This window comes from Rhinoraja longicauda, chromosome 20 (assembly GCF_053455715.1).
Source record: "Rhinoraja longicauda isolate Sanriku21f chromosome 20, sRhiLon1.1, whole genome shotgun sequence".
NCBI lineage: Eukaryota > Metazoa > Chordata > Chondrichthyes > Rajiformes > Arhynchobatidae > Rhinoraja > Rhinoraja longicauda.
This window is the reverse complement of record NC_135972.1, coordinates 473,181-494,413: the sequence shown is the minus strand read 5'-3', so window position 1 is coordinate 494,413 and position 21,233 is coordinate 473,181. Positions and strand designations below refer to the sequence as shown.

The 21,233-nt window shown below is 49.3% G+C and overlaps 1 protein-coding gene across 8 annotated transcripts in view; it reads right to left on the bottom strand.

The window, feature by feature from the left end:
• LOC144603471 (dedicator of cytokinesis protein 4-like) overlaps positions 1-21,233 on the bottom strand; it is a 294,693-nt gene that overhangs the window by 63,361 nt on the left and 210,099 nt on the right. For all 8 annotated transcript variants that reach the window (XM_078416684.1, XM_078416687.1, XM_078416689.1 and 5 more), the window contains 4 exons: positions 20,110-20,203; positions 19,279-19,427; positions 8,150-8,236; positions 7,936-8,040 (listed from right to left, as the gene is read on the bottom strand). In XM_078416684.1, coding sequence (XP_078272810.1) covers positions 7,936-8,040; positions 8,150-8,236; positions 19,279-19,427; positions 20,110-20,203 — 435 coding nt within the window. The remainder of the gene's footprint in view (positions 1-7,935; positions 8,041-8,149; positions 8,237-19,278; positions 19,428-20,109; positions 20,204-21,233) is intronic.

Below are 21,233 nucleotides of genomic sequence, written 5' to 3'. Positions count from 1 at the left end.
CTCCCTCCCCCCCTCCTCCCCAACTCCCTCCCCCCTAACTCCCCCCTCCCTCCTTCCCTCCATCCCTCCCTCCCCCAATCCCTCCCCCTCCCTCCACCCTTCCATCCCTCTCCCCCTCCCCCCTCCTTCCACCCTCTCTCCCCCCTCCCGGTTACAATTGAAACCCTACGAGGACGGGCCCAACGGGGAAAGAGGGGTACTGGGAAAAGGGGAGGTCCCCCTCACTACCCCCTTCCCCCTCCCCTCCCCCCTTCCCCTCCCTCCCCCTCCCCCCTCCCTCCCCTCCCCCTCCCTCCCCTCCCCTCCTCCCTCCACCCCTCCCTCCTCCCTCCCTCCCCCTTCCCTCCCTCCCCTCCTCACGGTTACAATGGAAACCCTACGAGGACGGGCCCAACGGGGAAAGAGGGGTACTGGGAAAAGGGGAGATCCCCCTCCCTCCCCCTTCCCCCCTCTCCCCCTTACCTCCCCCCCTCCCTCCCCTCTCCCTCCCTCCTCCCCCCTTCCCCCCTCCCCCCCTCCCCTCCCCCTCCCCTCCTCCCTCCACACCTCCCTCCTCCCTCCCTCCCTCCCCCTTCCCTCCCTCCCCTCCTCCCGGTTACAATGGAAACCCTACGAGGACGGGCCCAATGGTGAAAGAGGGGTACTGGGAAAATGGGAGGTTCCCCTCCCTCCCCCCTCCCTCCCTTCTCCCTCCCCCCCTCCCTCCCCCTCCCCTTCCCCCCTCCCTCCCCTTCCCCCCTCCCCCCTCCCTACCCCTCCCCCCTACCCCCTTCCCTCCCCTCTCCCTCCTCCCTTCCCCCCTCCCCTCCCCCTCCCCTCCCCCTCCCCTCCCCCCTCCACACCTCCCTACTCCCTCCCTCGAAAAGCAACTGACAGAAGCACTAAGTAGCCGCGAATGTTTCAAAACCAGCACTTAACCGCGAATGTTTTTTTAAAAAGCACTTAACCGCGAATGTTTCAAAACAAGCAATTAAAAAGCACTTTTTTTAAAAAAGTATTTTTTTTTATTCCAAGAGAATGGGGGGGGGGTCTGAGAATGGGGACTGGGTAGGGGGACAACAGGGGTCGTTGCGGTGGGGGCTTGGTGGTGGGGGAAAGAGGGGTACTGGGAAAAGGGGAGGTCCCACTTCCCCCTCAACCTCTTCCTCCCCCCTCCTTCCCACCTCCATCCCGACTCTCTCCCCCCTCAATCCCAACCTCCATCACCACTCAGCCCCTAACTCACCCCTCCCTCCTTCCCTCCATCCGACCCTCCCCCACTCCCTCCCCCCCTCCCTCCACCCTTCCACCCCTCTCCCCCTCCTTCCACCCTCCCTCCCCCCCTCCCGGTTACAATGGAAACCCTACGGGGACGGGCCCAACGGTGAAAGAGGGGTACTGGGAAAAGGGGAGTTCCCCCTCCCTCCCCTCCTCCCTCCCCTCCCCCCTACCCCTCTTCCCCCCTCCCCCTCCCCTCCCTCACCCTCCCCTCCTCCCTCCACACCTCCCTCCTCCCTCCCTCCCCCCTCCCGGTTACAATGGAAACCCTACGAGGACGGGCCCAACGGGGAAAGAGGAGTACTGGGAAAAGGGGAGGTCCCCCTCCCTCCCCCCTTCCCGCTCCCCTCCCCCCTCCCCTCTCCCTCCCCCTCCCCCCTACCCCCCTCCCTCCCCTCCCCCCTCCCTCCCCTCCCCTCCTCCCTCCACACCTCCCTCCTCCCTCCCTCCCCCTTCCCGCCCTCCCGTCCTCCCGGTTACAATGGAAACCCTACGAGGACGGGCCCAACGGGGAAAGAGGGGTACTGGGAAAAGGGGAGGTCCCCCTCCCTCCCTCCCCCCTACCCACCTCCCTCCCCTCTCCCTCCCCCCTTCCCTCCTCCCTTCCCCCCTCCCCCCTCCCATCCCCCCCTCTCCCCCCTCCCTCCCCCCTACCCCCCTCCCTCCCCTCTCCCTCCCCCCTTCCCCCCTCCCCCCTCCCCTCCCTCCCCTCCTCCCTCCCCCTTCCCTCCCCTAACCCTCCCCCTTTCCTCCCCTCCCGGTTACAATGGAAACCCTACGAGGACGGGCCCAACGGGCCCACTCGGTCTAGTATACTACTAAAACTCTGCGGTCCAACATTCCGTATGTATATGTGTATGTACGCAAAGATTCCGAAGAGTTTCTGTCCATAACTTACAAACCCTACTCCTCCCTGACGGTACACCAAAGCGCTACGATTTTTGTACCGCCATATTCACCATTAACATGGGCAACTATTGTAAGTACTTTCGTTCAAATTGAAGCTGCCTTTTTAAAGCTAGAGAGATATTAAAGTTTAATTTTCATTTCTAACCCTTTTCTTGAAGGGGCTTCAGCGCGTGATGTCACAATGGCACCCGTGCACCAATGAGAGATCAGCTCGGTTTTAAATTTACATCTTCAGCTTGTGACGTCACAATGCTTGTGTGAGATTGTTGCAACATTGTTGCGAAAGGCAACTGCCAGTTTTTTAAAGTTGTGCAAGTCACTTAACATACACAGATCAGCATGGGGCCCCTATTCCCTCCCTCCCCCCCCTTCCCCCCTCAACCCCTTCCTCCCCACTCCTTCCCACCTCCATCCCCACTCCCTCCACCCCTCCTCCCCAACTCCCTCCCCACCTCCCTCACCCCTCCTCCCCTAACTCCCCCCCCTCCCTCCTTCCCTCCATCCCTCCCCCCCTCCCTCCACCCTTCCATCCCTCTCCCCCTCCCCCCTCCTTCCACCCTCCCTCCCCCCTTCTGGTTACAAAGGAAACCCTACGGGGACGGGCCCAACGGGGAAAGAGGGGTACTGGGAAAAGGGGAGGTCCCCCTCCCTCCCCTCCCCTCCCCCTCCCCCCTAACCCTCTCCCTCCCCCTTCCCCCTCCCCTCCTCCCTCCACACCTCCCTCCTCCCTCCCTCCCCTCCTCCCGGTTACAATGGAAACCCTACGAGGACGGGCCCAACGGGGAAAGAGGGGTACTGGGAAAAGGGGAGGTCCCCCTCCCTCCCCCCTTCCCCCATCCCATCCCCCCTCCCTCTCCTCTCCCTCCCCCTTCCCCCCGTTCCCCCCTCCCCTTCCCCCATCCCTCCACACCTCTCTCCTCCCTCCCTCCCCTTCCCTCCCTCCCATCCTCCCAATGCTTGTTTGAGATGGGTGCTACATTGTTTCGAAAAGCACCACTAACAGATCGCAGTGAGAAGCACTATGTGACCGCGAATGTTTCAAAACAAGCACTTAAAAAGCACTTATCTTTTTTTAAAGTATTTTTTTTAATTGCAAGTCACTTAACATACACAGATCAGCATTGGGCCCCTATGCTCGTGGGCCACCGGGGCAAGTGTTTCCCGGTTACAATGGAAACCCTACGGGGACGGGCCCAACGGGGAAAGAGGGGTACTGGGAAAAGGGGAGATCCCCCTCCCTCCCCTCCCCCCTACTCCCTCCCCCCTTCCCCCCTCCCCTTCCCCCCTCCCCTCCCCCCTCCCTCCCCCTCCCCTCCTCCCTCCACACCTCCCTCCCTCCCCCCTCCCGGTTACAATGGAAACCCTATGAGGACGGGCCCAACGGGGAAAGAGGGGTACTGGGAAAAGGGGAGGTCCCCCTTCCCCCCTCAACCCCTTCATCCCCCCTCCTTCCCACCTCCATCCCCACTCCCTCCCCCCCTCCTCCCCCTCCCTCCCCAACTCCCTCCCCCCTCCCCCCTAACTCCCCCCTCCCTCCTTCCCTCCCTCCCCAATCCCTCCCCCCCTCCCTCCACCCTTCCATCCCTCTCCCCCCTCCTTCCACCCTCCCTCCCCCCCTCCCGGTTACAATTGAAACCCTACGAGGACCGGCCCAACGGGGAAAGAGGAGTACTGGGAAAAGGGGAGGTCCCCCTCCCTCCCCCCTTCCCCTCCCCCCTACCCCCCTCCCTCCCCTCCCCCCTCCCTCCCCTCCCCTCCTCCCTCCACACCTCCCTCCTCCCTCCCTCCCCCTTCCCGCCCTCCCCTCCTCCCGGTTACAATGGAAACCCTACGAGGACGGGCCCAACGGGGAAAGAGGGGTACTGGGAAAAGGGGAGGTCCCCCTCCCTCCCCCCTACCCACCTCCCTCCCCTCTCCCTCCCCCCTTTCCCTCCTCCCTTCCCCCCTCCCCTCCCCCTCCCATCCCCCCCTCTCCCCCTCCCTCCCCCCTACCCCCTCCCTCCCCTCTCCCTCCCCCCTCCCCTCCCCCCCTCCCCTCCCCTCCTCCCTCCCCCTTCCCTCCCCCAACCCTCCCCCTTTCCTCCCCTCCCGGTTACAATGGAAACCCTACGAGGACGGGCCCAACGGGCCCACTCGGTCTAGTATCTAATAAAATGGACTTATATTCATTGGTTAGTTGGATTAAAAGGCAATCTCATTGAAGTACAAAAAGGATTGTGAACTATTGATAGGATTGAACAAAATATAATTGCATGGTAATGAGACAAGAAGAAATGTCCTCGAAGGGTTGTGAAGCCTGTGGGCGGCACGGGCTTACCGGGTTCTCCGGTTTCCTTCTACATCCAAAGACACAAGTTAATTGTCATTGTGTGTGTAGGTTAGTGTTGGTGTACGTAGATCGCTGGTCGGCTTGGACTCGGTTGGCCACAGGGCCTGTTTACACGCTATATCTCTAAATTAAAAGCTTAAGAATTCTTTATGCCGTGGTTGAGATCAGGTGGTTTCCAGACAGTGAGGAATCGAAAGGTGTGAGCATTGTGTGTGGGAAAAAATGTGGGAGTGATGTTCCACTGACTTTTACTTACAAGTCTCTTCAACTTGAATAAAGGAGACTTTGAAGGTATGAGATGGGAATTGGCTCGGATAGACTGGCAAATTATGCTTAAAGGGTTGACAATGGAGATGCAATGGCAAAGTTTTAAGGAGCGCATGGATGAACTCCAGAAAATGTTTGGAGAAAAAATAAAACTGGGAAGGCGACTCAACCGTGGCTGACGAGGGAAGTCAAGGATCGTGTTACATCCAAGGAAGAGGCATATAAATTGGCCAGAAAATGCGGCAAACCAGAGGACTGGGAGAAATTTAGAACTCAACAGAGGACACGCGGTTAATTAAGAGGGGGAAAAAAGAGCATAAAAAAAGCTTGCGGGGAATATAAAAACAGACTGTAAAAGTTTCTTTAGGTATGTAAAAAAAAAAAGATTAATGAAGATGAATATAGGTCCCTTACAGTCAGAGACAGGTGAATTTATAATGGGAAACAAGGAAATGGCAGAACAGTTAAACGAGTACTTTGTTTCTGTCTTCACTAAGGAAGACACTAATAATCTCCCAGAAATACTAGGGGACCGAGGATCTAGTGGGAGGGAGGAAATGAAGGGAATCCACATTAGTCAGAAAATGGTGTTCGGTAAACTGTTGGGACTGAAGGCAGATAAATCCCCAGGGCCTGATGGTCTGCATCCCAGGGTACTCAAAGAGGTGGCCCTAGAAATCGTGGATGCATTGGTAATCATTTTCCAATGTTCACTCGACTCTGGATCAGTTCCTGTGGACTGGAGGGTAGCCAATGTAACTCCACTTTTTAAGAAAGGAGGGAGAGAGAAAACAGGGAATTATAGATCAGCTAGCCTTACATCAGTAGTGGGGAAGATGCTGGAGTCGATTGTTAAAGATGTTATAGCAACCCATTTGGAAAGCAGTGACAGGATCTGTCAAAGTCAGCATGGATTTATGAAGGGAAATCATGCTTGACTAATATTCTGGAATTTTTTGAGCATGTAACAAGTAGAATGGATAAGGGAGAGCCAGTAGATGTGGTGTATCTGGACTTTCAAAAAGCCTTTGACAAGGTCCCACACAAGAGATTAGTGTGCAAAATAAGCACATGGTATTGGGGGTAGGGTATTGATAAGGATAGAGAACTGTTTGGCAGACAGGAAGCAAAGAGTAGGAATTAACGGGTCCTTTTCAGAATGGCAGGCAGGCAGGCAGGTGCCGCAAGGCTCAGTGCTGGGACCCCAGTTATTTACAATATATATTAACGATTTAGACAAGGGAATTAAATGTAACATCTCTAAGTTTGTGGATGACACAAAGCTGGGTGGCAGTGTGATCTGCAAGGAGGATGCTATGAGGTTGCAGGGTGACTTGGGTGAGTGGGCAGATGCATGGCAGATGCAGTATAATGTGGATAAGTGTGAGGTTATCCACTTTGGTGGCAAGAACAGGAAAGCTGATTATTATCTGAATGGTGTCAGATTAAAAGGGGAGGTGCAACGAGTCCTGGGTGTGCTTGTACATCAGTCGCTGAAAGTAAGCGTGCAGGTACAGCAGGCAGTGAAGAAAGCTAATGGCATGTTGGCCTTCATTGCCAGAGGATTTGTGTTTAGGAGCAAGGAGGTCCTTCTGCAGTTGTACAGGGCCCTGATAAGACCACATGTGGAATAATGTGTGCAGTTTTGTGTGTCCAACCTTGTGTGGAGGGATAGTAAGTTGCCTGATCTGTGTCCAAACCTGTTCTCCCTGTAGCCCAGTGAAAATGAGTCAAGGTTAGGTGGTGCTTCATTATTTTGGAAAGGGATGAGAATCCACGTGTTCTGGATGATTTTATTTCTGGGGAGTAAATACTTTCTTCAAAGTGTGTTGCGTGCCACCATGTCAGGTGTAAGCTTCAGGTAGAGAACCAACTTCTGCACCCTCAAGGTCGGCAGTGGGAGGCACCCCCGGGGCCTGAAGGCTCGAGGTGGCCGGGTGAGGAGAGGAGGGGCGATGGTTCACGGGGCGATCCAGACGGAGGCCTTGTTGGCCGGCTACAGCTGGGACTGGGGAATGGCCCCAAACCCTGGCGTCTCTTGCATATAGACGCAGTGGGCTGTTTCTATGTATTATGCATTTATTGTACTTCTGTACGACAATAATCTCCTGATCCGTATGCAGAAAAATAATTTAATTATACCTTGGTACACGTGATAATAAAGGATCATTGCAGAGGTTGACTTGGTTTCACCACTCCCTCCAGTCTGGGACTGCTGTGCTCGGCATTGTCTTGGCGTGACGAGGGTCCAGGATGTGTCGTGTCCAAGTTGTGGGACAAAGTTTCATCGCCGAGTATTTTGTTGCATCATTGATTCACTGAGATTCTCAGAATTATTGGTGCAAAATACTCTTCCAAAGCTGCTCTTCCTTTGTGCTTCCAACATCTCACTGGCAACCCATAGTCAGAGAGGTCCGGCTGCCAGTGTAAACCTGCATCTACTGTTCCTTTCTACACATACCTGTCTGGCACCCACCCAGGCAGATGTTCTTCCAGACGTGTTGATGAGGCTCCATCTTGCAGAGATGCTTCCAATGGACCAGCTGAAGCCAGGGTGGTCATTTTGAACAGACATGGCTATGAGCTTTCACAATGACAATGGTCCCCACTGGTGTAAACAGGGCTTGTGGGTTGGGGGATGTGGGGAAATGTTTCTGGTCCCATTGTGAGGTTATTCTAAACCTATCAGCACCAAGTGAGGGCACGTCAATATTGATAAAACCCACAAATAATTGTGATTGATATTTATTTAAATCTTTCTTGTGCTTATCATTTTCTGTGACACGGAGTAAAGAACAGCATCCGGGAAATTGGTGCGTTTGGACTATTTTGAACACAAAGATCATGTGGGGAAAATTACGTCTCGTGTCAAATTGGAGGAAGGATTTCCAGCTGCGGGCAGTAATTACAACTCGTGGTGTTTGGGGAAATACCGAAGGCTCTCCTTTCTCCCCACCGATTCTGCTCCACGCTCTGCATCGATCAGCCCACACACTTCACACAGGCAGACAAATACTCTCCTCTCTGCAACTATTATGCTGTCAAAACTCATCATCTGCTAACAAACGAACCATTCTCCAAACGTTAATCACTACCTTTACACATTTGCATTGGAAATGTGACAAATGAAGATTCTATGTTTAAATCACATGGATCTTATATTATGTACTCACTCTGAGGAAGAATGGAAATTTCTTCCCGTAAAATCCAACCCGGAAAAATTCAGGTTCCAGACGCTGTTGGTCCATAATCTTGTCGTAGAAAGCAGCTTCCATCATCTGGGGAATGAGTGTGCAAATAAATACAGCTGCTCACAATCACCTCTGTCGGTAACACAGACTTTCACACCACATGCATCTTTGATCCAACTCTTGAATGATACTTTACCCTCATCTTGCTGAGATTGCGATAATCGTAGAAGCTTTCATATTGGTCCGCTAACTCACGGCAAAGAATTATCCCATTTTCCCAGCACTAGAAAAAAGATAACAAGTCAATGTTTGTGCTGGAATTCACTGGAATTCAGAAAGCTTTAGAAGGATGAGAGGGGATCGTATGGAAACATATAAAATTCTTATGGGATTGGACAGGCTAGACGCAGGAAAAATGTTCCCGATGTTGGGGGAGTCCAGAACCAGGGGTCACACAGTTTAAGAATAAGGGGTCGGCCATTTAGGACTGAGATGAGGAAAAACCTTTTCACCCAGAGAGTTGTGAATCTGTGGAATTCTCTGCCACAGAAGGCAGGGGAGGCCAATTCATACGATGTTTTCAAGGGAGAGTTAGATATAGCTCTTAGGGCTAACGGAATCAAGGGATATGGGGAGAAAGCAGGAACAGGGTGCTGATTTAGGATGATCAGCCATGTGATCATATTGAATGGCGGTGCTGGCTCGAAGGGCCGAATGACCTACTCCTGCACCTTGTTTCTATGTTTCTATCAACACTGAGAACCAGATAAATCATCAGTTTCCACCCCAACTCAAGTCGATGGAAAGGAAGGTTGCTTTGGATGTACAATGAGGAGTAACACTGCCAATGGATTAGATGAACACCAAAACTCGGTGAGATCTGGTACTAAATCTCCAGTCATTCTCAACAATGGTCAACAATGGTTAAAGCACACGGTATACAAACTTAAAGCACACGGTATACAAACTTAAAGCACACGGTATACAAACTTAAGCACACGGTATTGGGGGTTCAGTGTTGAGGTGGATAGAGAATTGGTTGGCGGACAGGAAGCAAAGAGTAGGAATAAACGGGTCCTTTTCGGAATGGCAGGCAGTGACTAGTGGGGTACCGCAAGGCTCGGTGCTGGGCCCCCAGTTATTTACGATATATATTAATGATTTGGACGAGGGAATTGAATGCAACATCTCTAAGTTTGCGGATGACACGAAGCTGGGTGGCAGTGTTAGCTGCGAGGAGGATGCTAGGAGGCTGCAGAGTGACTTGGATAGATTAGGCGAGTGGGCAAATGCATGGCAGATGCAATATAATGTGGATAAATGTGAGGTTATCCACTTTGGTGGCAAGAACAGGAAAGCAGAGTATTACCTGAATGGTGGCCAATTAGGAAAAGGGGAGATGCAACGTGACCTGGGTGTCATGGTGCACCAGTCATTGAAAGCAAGCGTGCAGGTGCAGCAGGCAGTGAAGAAAGCGAAAGGTATGTTAGCATTCATAGCAAGAGGATTTGAGTATAGGAGCAGGGAAGTTCTGCTGCAGTTGTACAGGGCCTTGGTGAGACCGCACCTGGAGTATTGTGTACAGTTTTGGTCTCCTAATCTGAGGAAAGACATTCTAGCCTTAGAGGGAGTACAGAGAAGGTTCACCAGATTGATTCCTGGGATGGCGGGACTTTCATATGAAGAAAGACTGGATAGACTAGGCTTATACTCGCTGGAATTTAGAAGACTGAAGGGGGATCTTATAGAAACATATAAAATTCTTAAAGGGTTGGAGAGGCTAGATGTGGGAAGATTGTTCCCGATGTTGGGGAAGTCCAGAACTAGGGGTCACAGCTTAAGGATAAGGGGGAAGTCTTTTAGGACCGAGATGAGAAAACATTTCTTCACACAGAGAGTGGTGAGTCTGTGGAATTTTCTGCCACAGAAGGTAGTTGAGGCCAGTTCATTGGCTATATTTAAGAGGGAGTTAGATGTGGCCCTGGTGGCTAAAGGGATCAGAGGGTATGGAGAGAAGGCAGGTACAGGTTACTGAGCTGGATGATCAGCCATGATCATATTGAATGGCGGTGCAGGTTCGAAGGGCGAATGGCCTACTCCTGCACCTATTTTCTATGTTTCTATGTTTCTATAGAGTCACACAACATGGAAACAGACCAACCTGCCCATGCCGACCAAGATGCCCCATCTATACTAGTCCTACCTACCCACGTTTAGCCCATATCCCTCTAAACCTTTCACTAGCAATTTATCAGGTACCAGTTGATCAATACCAGGAGAACCTGTGGAGTTACTGGACCCAGAAACGTGACCAGATGTCATTCCTTGATAGAGGCATCACTGGTGGATAAAATGGTGAAGGAGGCACATGGACACGTTTGCCTTCCACAATCAGGATACTGAGAACAGGAGTTGGGACATCACATTAACCATACGCGACATTGACACTGTGCACCGTTCTGGTTACCCTGCAACATGAGGGATGTCATTAAACCGTAAAGAGTGCGCACAGGATGTAACCAGTAATGGAGGATTTGAGTTATAAGGATCTGTCTAGGCGTGCCGAAAGCCTTCTTCACCGTTCAGTCTGCCTGTGACACATCTTTCAGGGAACTATGTACTTATGCTCCGAGATCACTCTATGCTAAAACATTCCTTTGGATGCTGCCATTCACTGTGAAGGTCCTAGCCGGGTTTGACTTCCCAAAATGCAAACACCTCACACTTATCTTAATTAAACTTCATTTGCCATTCCTCTGAACAATTGCTAATCGATCAAGATCCTGCTGTAATTCTTGATAACATTCTTCACTGTCTGTGATACCAACTATTGAAGTGTCATCTGCAAACTTACTAATCATGCCTTCTACATTTTCAGCCAAATCATTGATATAAACCACAAATAGCAATGGACCCAGCATCAAACCCTGAGGTACACCACTGGTCATGGGCCTCCAGTCCAAGAAACAACCTTCCACCATCACCTTCTGCTTCCTTCCAAGAAGCCAATTCTCTATCCAGTCGGCTATCTCTCCCTGGGTCCCATGTGATCTAACCTTCCAGAGCAGCCGACCAAGCGGAACCTTATTAAAGGTTTTGTTGGTGCGTATAGATTACATCTACCACCCTGCCTTCATATTCATGGTGGCTCCTTCAAAAAAATCAAGTTTGTGAGGCACAAGGTCCCATGTAGACTATCCCGAATCAGCCCCTGTCCATCCAAATGCATGTATATCCCCTCCAGTAACAGGTGTCAGGCTGAAGATAGACACAAAAAACTGGAGTAACTCAGCGGGTCAGGCAGCATCTCTGGAGAGAAGGAATAGGCGACATTTCGGGTCGAGACCCTTCTTCAGTCTGAGCAGGCCCAGCCTGAGATGCTGCCTGACCCGTTGAGTTACTCCAGCTTTTTGTGTCTATCAGCATCTCCAGTTCCTTCCTGCACATAGTTTCTACCATCACTGATGCTGCTGAGGACAATCTACTTTTATTTCACATTTACAGCAACCACAGTAATTTGCTTCTGGAGAAGAAAATAATAATGTCTGTGTACCAAACTGGAAGGAGGCAGAGCATGCTTGGTGATTGGTGTGTGTCTTGTACCAAATAATAATGTCTGTGTACCAAACTGGAAGGAGGCAGAGCATGCTTGGTGATTGGTGTGTGTCTTGTACCAAATAATAATGTCTGTGTACCAAACTGGAAGGAGGCAGAGCATGCTTGGTGATTGGTGTGTGTCTTGCAGCCGCAGTGTGTCCCATTGCCAAGACGGATTGGCCACGTCTCAGACACATGGACTGTACTGCCAGCAAGTGTGGGATGCATTATTCAGTGGCAGCTTTACTGTTGTGTTGCAGGCTTTGCCCTGGCAGATCCTGCGACCTGGAGCACTTTGCCAGAGCCCGGGTCTAGCATCGTTCACTCTCGGGTATCTCCGATCAGCAAAATCTTTTTCAGCCAGAGAGTTGTGAATCTATGGAATTCTCTGCCACAGAAGGCAGTGGAGGTCAATTCACTGGATGTTTTCAACAGAGAGTTAGATTTAGCTCTCAGGGCTAACGAAATCAAGGGATAGGGGAAAAAGCAGGAACAGGGTACTGATTTTGGATGATCAGCCATGATCATATTGAATGGCGGTGTTGGCTCAAAGGGCCGAATGGCCTCCTCCTGCACCTATTTTCTATGTTTCTGTGTTACCTTTGACTCCTTACTAATCAAGTCTTACTAATTAATGTAGAGAGGTTGTATCCACTAGTGGGAGAGTCTAGGACCAGAGGGCACAACCTCAGAATTAAAGGACGTTCTTTTAGGAAGGAGATGAGGAGACTAAAATACCACTAAAATACTTGTTCCTTGACAAAGTGGCTTCTTTAATTCATTTCTTTAGTCAGAGGGTGGTGACTCTGTGGAATTCTTTACCACAGAAGGCTATGGAGGCCGTCAGTGGATATATTTAAGGCAGAGATAGATAGATTCTTGATTAGTGCGGGTGAATCATCGAAGGGAAGATAAAGGAGTAAATATAGCCAATGAACTGGCCTCAACTACCTTCTGTGGCAGAGAATTCCACAGATTCACCACTCTCTGTGTGAAAAAAGACTTTCTCATCTCGGTCCTAAAAGACTTCCCCCTTATCCTTAAACTGTGACCCCTTGTTCTGGACTTCCCCAACATCGGGAACAATCTTCCTGCATCTAGCCTGTCCAACCCCTTAAGAATTTTGTAAGTTTCTATAAGATCCCCCCTCAATCTTCTAAATTCCAGCGAGTACAAGTCGAGTCTATCCAGTCTTTCTTCATATGAAAGTCCTGCCATCCCAGGAATCAATCTGGTGAACCTTCTCTGTACTCCCTCTATGGCAAGAATGTCTTTCCTCAGATTAGGAGACCAAAACTGTACGCAATACTCTAGGTGTGGTCTCACCAATGCCCTGTACAACTGCAGCAGAACCTCCCTGCTCCTATACTCAAATCTCCTCGCTATGAATGCCAACATACCTTTCGCTTTCTTCACTGCCTGCTGCACCTGCATGCCTACTTTCAATGACTGGTGTACCACGACACCCAGGTCTCGTTGCATCTCCCCTTTTCCTAATCGGCCACCATTCAGATAATAGTCTGCTTTCCTGTTCTTGCCACCAAAGTGGATAACCTCACATTTATCCACATTATACTGCATCTGCCATGCATTTGCCCACTCTCCTAATCTATCCAAGTCACTCTGCAGCCTCCTAGCATCCTCCTCACAGCTAACACTGCCCCCCAGCTTCGTGTCATCCGCAAACTTGGAGATGTTGCATTCAATTCCCTCGTCCAAATCATTAATATATATTGTAAATAGCTGGGGTCCCAGCACTGAGCCTTGCGGTACCCCACTAGTCACTGCCTGCCATACTGAAAAGGACCCGTTTATTCCTACTCTTTGCTTCCTGTCTGCCAGCCAGTTCTCTATCCACATCAATACTGAGCCCATAATACCGTGTGCTTTAAGTTTGCATACTAATCTCTTATGTGGGACCTTGTCGAAAGCCTTCTGGAAGTCCAGATATAACACATCCACTGGTTCTCACTTATCCACTCTACTAGTTACATCCTCGAAAAATTCTATAAGATTCGTCAGACATGATTTACCTTTCATAAATCCATGCTGACTTTGTCCAATGATTTCACCACTTTCCAAATGTGCTGCTATCCCATCTTTAATAACTGACTAGCATTTTCCCCACTACCGATGTTAGACTAACTGGTCTGTAATTCCCCGTTTTCTCTCTCCCTCCCTTTTTGAAAAGTGGGATTACATTAGCTACCCTCCAATCCTCAGGAACTACTCCAGAATCTAAAGAGTTTTGAAAAATTATCACTAATGCATCCACTATTTCTGGGGCTACCTCCTTAAGCACTCTGGGATGCAGCCTTTCTGGCCCTGGGGATTTATCGGCCTTTAATCCATTAACAGGGACAAGGCAGGAGAATGGGGTTGAGAGGGAGAGATAGATCAGCCATGATCGAAGGGCAGAGCAGACCCGATGGGCCGAATGGCCTAATTCTGCTCCTGTGCCTTATGGTCTTATGATAAAAGTCGTCTGGGCTGCAGCACTTTGCTCATCCATCTGCTTTGCCCTGAAGGTGGACTTGACGACTCCTCCCACCGTCTGGCATTAGATCCCACCAGCTCTGTGATCTGTCCCCATTCCACAGCTGTGTTTGAGTCAGAGGCTGGAGAACCTTGTGCGTGAATGATTGGGACACAGTAACACCTCTCACGACATGCACGCCATTACCCAGAGCCTTGGGGTGCATTACACACCGTGTTCCACACTCATCTACACTGAGTCTCCACAATGAGAACTAGCAGCAGGGAGCTTTGAAAGGCAAGGCACGAATATTCCCTAAAGAGCTATTTGGAAACTTGTTTTGAATTTTCTGCTGCCACTGATATCTGCTGATGCATCAGCAGATACTGCAATGTGAGTTTCTCCACATCTCTAGTGCTGCTCGACTCCAGTCCCCACAAACCTGTGAACCTTTTATACTGTTGTCCACTGTGGCACAGAGGGAGGTCACTCTGCACTCATAGTTCGGTCAATGCCCCAACGTCAGGGATCTCACAGCCCCGTCTACAGGCAGGGTCACTGCCAAAACAGCCAAGATTTAGCTCTTAGGGCTAACGGAATCAAGGGATATGGGGGAGAAAGCAGGAACGGGGTACTGATTGTGGATGATCAGCCATAATCATATTGAATGGCGGTGCTGGCTCGAAGTGCCGAATGGCCTCCTCCTGCACCTATTGTCTATGTTTCACACACGCTGGAGACGGCACAGATTCCCGTTGTCAGACAGAAGTGTAGCATGGCATTGCTGTCTGTCGGATACGTGAAGGCTTCAGTAATCGTGGAGCTGCAGTGTTCCACAGTCGCACTAATCACAGCGTGTCGTGCTCTTGCCGGGTGATTGCTGGCTCTGCCACTCACCTCAGAGTGTCGGACCGTGTATCAACCCTCACTACAGCTAGACCCACTAGCAGCCGGTAAACTCCTCACAGAGTCAAGGGCAAACAGGGGGCAGTGTCTTCACAGGGTGCAGTGTCACAGAGTCATAGAGTGATACAGCGTGGAAACAGGCCCTTCAGCACAACTTGCCCACACCGACCAACATGTTTCATTTACACTTGTCCTACCTGCCCACGTTTGGTCCATATTCCTCCAAACCTGTCCTATCCATGTACCTGTCTAACTGCTTCTTAAATGTTGGGATAGTCCCAGGCTCAACTACTTCCTCTGGCAGCTTGTTCCATACACCCTCCACCCTCTGTGTGAAAAGGTTACCCCCCCCCCCCCTCCCCCCGGATTCCTATTAAATCTTTTCCCCTTCACCTTAAACCTACATCCTCTGGTCCTCGATTCCCCTACTCTGGGCAATAGACTCTGTGCATCTACGCCATCTATTCCTCTCATGATTTTATAAGGTGTCTGTCTTCAGACACTTATAGTCCAACAGGGAGTTCAATATCTTCAATAGGAGTACAGTCTTCACAGGCTCATGGTCAAATAGGGAGTACGTCTTAGTTTAGTTAAGAGAAGCTACGTGGAAACCGGCCCTTCAGCTCAATGAGTCTGTACCAACCAGCGATCACCTGTACATTAGTTCTATCCTACACACGAGGGCCAATTTACTGAATGCAATTAACCCCTGCAAACCTACACGTCTTTGGGATATGCCCAAACCTCAAATGTAAAACATACAAAGCCAACAAAGCCACAAATCTAACCAATTCACCTTTCCTCCCACTGTCTAGTTTGTCAACACCAATCGATAACAATTGACAAAATGGGATCAATATAATTGAGCACTGTCCAATTTCAAATCCAGTTCAGAATATTACAGATGCAACAATTACACCTGCTGCAAGTCATTTCAAATTATAAAGATGCTCTCATAACATAAACAAGTATCACATACAGTGCCCTCCTTAATGTTTGGGACAAAGACCTATCATTTATTTATTTGCCTCTGTACTCCACAATTTGGGATTTGTAATAGAAAAAATCACATGTGGTTAATGTACGCATTGTCAGATTTTATTAAAGGCCATTTTTATACATTTTGGTTTCACTATATCAGAATTACAGCTATGTTTATACATATACAGTTCCACCATTCCAGGGCACCATCATGTTTGGGACACATGGCTTCACAGGTGTTTGTAATTGCTCAGGTGTGTTTAAATGCCTCCTTAATGCAGGTATAAGAGAGCTCTCAGCGCCCAGTCTTTCCTCCAGTCTTTCCATCACCTTTGGAAACTTTTATTGCTGTTTATCAACATGAGGACCAAAGTTGTGCCAATGAAAGTCAAAGAAGTCATTATGAGACTGAGAAACAAGAATAAAACTGTTAGAGACATCAGCCAAACCTTAGGCTTACCAAAATTAACTGTTTGGAACATCATTAAGCAGAAAGAGAGCACTGGTGAGCTTACTAATCGCAAAGGGACTGGCAGGCCAAGGATGACCTCCACAGCCGATGACAGAAGAATAAAGAAAAATCCCCAAACACCTGTCCGACAGATCAGAAACACTCTTCAGGAGTCAGGTGTGGATTTGTCAATGACCACTGTCTGCAAAAGACTTCATGAATAGAAATACAGAGGCTACACTGCAAGATGCAAACTACTGGTTAGCTGCAAAAACAGGATGGCCAGGTTACAGTTTTCCAAAAACTACTTAAAAGAGCAACCACAGTTCTGAAAAAATGTCTTGTGGGGACAGATGAGATGAAGATTAACTCGTATCAGAGTGACAGTAAGAGCAAAGTATGGAGGAGAGAAGGAACTGCCCAAGATCCAAAGCATACCACCTCATCTGTGAAACACGGTGGTGGGGGTGTTATGGCCTGGGCATGTATGGCTGCTGAAGTTAATGCCTCACTTATCTTCATTGATGATACAACTGCTGATGGTAGTGGCATAATGAATTCTGAGCATCCTATCTGCTCAAGTTCAAACAAATGCCTCAAAACTCATTGGCCAGCGGGTCATTCTACAGCAAGACAATGATCCCAAACATACTGCTAAAGTAACAAAGGAGTTTTTCAAAAATGGTCAATTCTTGAGTGGCCAAGTCAATCACCTGATCTGAACCCAATTGAGCATGCCTTTTATATGTTGAAGAGACAACTGAAGGGGACTAGCCCCCAAAACAAGCATAAGCTAAAGATGGCTGCAATACAGGCCTGGCAGAGCATCACCAGAGAAGACACCCAGCGACTGGTGATGTCCATGAATCACAGACTTCAAGCAGTCATTGCATGCAAAGGACATGCAACAAAATACTAAACATGACTACTTTCATTTACATGACATTGCTGTGCCCCAAACATTATGATGCTCTGAAATGGGGGGACTATGTATAAACACCTCTGTGATATCTGCATGGTGAAACCAAAATGTATAAAAATGGCCTTTATCAAAATCGGACAATGTGCACTTTATCCACATGTGATTTTTCTAATACAAATCTCAGATTGTGGAGTACAGAGGCAAATAAATAAATGATTGGTCTTTGTCCCAAACATTATGCAGTGCACTGTACTTTCTCTGCATAAGTGCATCGGAATAGAATAACTAAAGGAATTTACCGGGCCTTGCTGTTATACATACAGCAATCAAACAGCACACTTTGTGAGAAAATGCACTCAGTATTTTTCCACAAACAATGAATAATAATACCAAAAAACAAAACACAAAGTTTGACATTTCGATAGGTAAAGATTTGAGCCCTTGAAGGAACAAAATATCCAATTGAAATCCTATTTATCGTTGGATATTACACTTACCACAATAGTTAATTATATATTTTTTAATGCCACTGGCTTTTGAAAGTAGTACAATTCTGTAGCTCTAAATTGCAATGATATCTGACTGGGGAGCAGCAGAGAGCCAATTACATTGACAGACTGAGCATTCTATACAGAAACGCCATCCTTGTCAGACTCAGGCTCAGGCTCTGTGCTACAGACAATGAGACACTCTGCAGACCACAATTGCTTTAACACCTACACAAGGACACACACACACACACACTGGTTTTCATGTAAATGCCACGCTAAAGGCATACATTTATTATCAGTTTGCAAAACTTAGCTTTCACCCCCGCAAAAAATGGAATTAAGAATATGCGAATGCTGCTACAGAATTAAGACCACACAATCAAACAATAAATTAATAAATATTGAAGTATTTTATCATATTCCCACCAACTAAATCCCTCTGAAGGAGCATGGTGACAAATTAAGGAAACGGTATCAGATCACAAAATGCGAGACCAAGCGCAGGCTCGGTGATCATTTCGCTGAACACCTCCGCTCAGTCTGCCTTAACCTACCTGATCTCTGGGTTGCTCAGCACTTTAACTCCCCCTCCCATTCCCAATCTGACCTTTCTGTCCTGGGTCTCCTCCATTGTCAGAGTGAGGCCCAGCGCAAATTGGAGGGGAGGAACGGCACCTCATATTTCACTTGGGTAGCTTACACCCCAGCGGTATGAACATTGACTTCTCTAACTCCCTCTCTCTCCATCCCCTCCCCCTTCCTCCCACCAGTCTTACTGTCTCCGACTACATTCTATCTCTGTCCCGCCCACTCCCCTGATATCAGTCTGAGGAAGGGTCTCGACCCGAAACGTCACCCATTCCTTCCCTCCAGAGATGCTGCCTGACCCGCTGAATTACTCCAGCATTTCGCATCTACCAGAAAATGGAGAAGCCAGGAACTGCAGATGCTGATTTATATATTAAAAAAACACCAAATGCTGGAGTAATTCAGCGGGTCAGACAGTTTGCCTTCTCGTGAAAACTGTTTTAGAAATAGCATTCTATTCTGTACGTTCCCCCTGTGACTGTGTGGGTTTTCTCCGGGTGTTCCGGTTTCCTCCCACACTCCAAAGACATACAGGTTTGTAGGTTAATTAGTTTCTGTAAATCGTAAATTGTCCCTTGTGTGTGTAGGATAGTGTTAATGTGCGGGGATCGCTGGTTGGCATGGTCTCGGTGGGCCGAAGGGCCAGTTTCCGAGCTGTATCTCTAAATTAAACTAAAGTCCGAGATGCTGCCTGACCCACTGAGTTACTCCACCACTTGGAGAGAGAGAGAGAGCAATTTGTTTTGTAGGAGGCAATGGAGTTTACACACAATGACAGGTGGTCAAGCCTGATGGACAGACGGACGGATGAATGGATGGATGGTCAGGTGGTCAAGTCTGGTGGAGGTACAGACAGACAGACAGACAGACGGACGGACGGACGGACATACTCCAGCTGCAGTTGTGATCTTACTTTGCCCTTGTCAAAGTTCTGGATGATGGTGAGATGGAGGATCTCTTTGCGCTGCCACTCGGTTTGCATGGGGTAATGAAGGAATTCTCTCAGCGGCCGTTCTGACCACTCCAGGAGCTCATCGTACAACAGCAGAGTGTAGGCAGCTTCTGCATCATGGAACAGAGGCAAGCACACCTCAACAACGGGAAACCAGGGGCCCAATTACAAGAGGCAAACACACCTCTACAGATCATAAATGTCAGTCTAATGTTTCATGATATCAAAGTTAATGGTGAGAATACATATTTTGTCTGTAGGTAGAGGAATTAATTAATCTTTTATATTTAATTCCCTGGGCAACTACCTCTATCTGTTCCCACGTTTCTGATTTGCACTTTGCTGATCAGCGTCTGGTTCCATCTCCTCCCCAGAGCTGCAGCCCGGTGGGTGGGTGGATGTACAGACAGCACACCACCCCGTACACATTAAATCTCTCTGCAATCTTGCTTTGGACAAGAGTTTCAGGGAAGGATCTGCAATGGCTCCAATACGAATGAGTTAAATCATCTCTGACGTAATTCAAAATCACCAAATGTAACTTTTAACCCAAACTGAGCTCCAAATAATAAATGGAAATAATAATGATTTTCATTTATATAACATCCTTGACATACGAATAAAAGTAAGCACTGCAGGCCAGAACGTCTTGAGTAATATTGAATCCATGTTACAGTAGAGGTGGTAATAATAGTTTCTGCTGAAGCCCATCGTATTAATACATAATTACTTTCCCCTTTAATCTCAAGACTGTTACTATAACGTGATATCTTCAGTTAAACAATTACATACCTGTAAAGTTCTGTGCCTTCAAATGCAAATCATACAGCTTATGTATGTAACGGATGTACATTTCTTCTTTATTTATTTCTGTCTTGTAAAAATTCTGAAAATAAATGTGAAATGAGTTACAAACACATTTATTTAGTAAAGATTTTTTTTAAACTCCAATAAAAACATCCCAGTTAGCGGGCTGGTTCCCGGTTAGCGGGCTGGTAACCCGGTTAGCGGGCTGGTTCCCGGTTAGTGGGCTGGTTAACGGTTAGCGGGCTGGTTACCGGTTAGCAGACTGGTTATTGGTTAGCGGGGTGGTTCCCGGTTAGAGGACTGGTTACTGGTTAGCGGGCTGGTTGCCGGTTAACGGGCTGGTTCCCGGTTAGCGGGCTGGTTCCCGGTTAGCGGGCTGGTTCCAGGTTAGCGGGCTGGTTCCAGGTTAGCGGGCTGGTTCCAGGTTAACGGGCTGGTTCCAGGTTAGCGGGCTGGTTCCAGGTTAGCGGGCTGGTTCCCAGTTAGTGGGCTGGTTCTGGGTTAGCGGACTGGTTAGCGGGCTGGTTCCAGGTTAGCGGGCTGGTTCCCGGTTAGTGGGCTGGTTTCCGGTTAGCGGGCTGGTTCCCGATTAGCGGGCATGTTCCCGGTTAGCGGGCTGGTTAGTGGGCTGGTTCCAGGTTAGCGGGCTGGTTCCCAGTTAGCAGGCTGGTTCCCGGTTAGCGGGCTGGTTCCCAGTTAGCGGGCTGGTTCCCGGTTAGCGGGCATGTTCCCAGTTAGCGGGCTGGTTCCCGGTTAGCGGGCTGGTTAGTGGGCTGGTTCCAGGTTAGCGGGCTGGTTCCCGGTTAGCGGGCTGGTTCCCAGTTAGTGGGCTGGTTCCCGGTTAGCGGGCTGGTTAGTGGGCTGGTTCCCGGTTAGCACGCTGGTTCCCGGTTAGCGGGCTGGTTCCAGGTTAGCGGGCTGGTTCCTGGTTAGCGGGCTGGTTCCCGGTTAGCGGGCTGGTTCCCGGTTAGCGGGCTGGTTCCCGGTTAGCGGGCTGGTAACCCGGTTAGCGGGCTGGTAACCCGGTTAGCAGGCTGGTTACCGGTTAGCGGGCTGGTTACCAGTTAACGGACTGGTTATTGGTTAGCGGGGTGGTTCCCGGTTAGAGG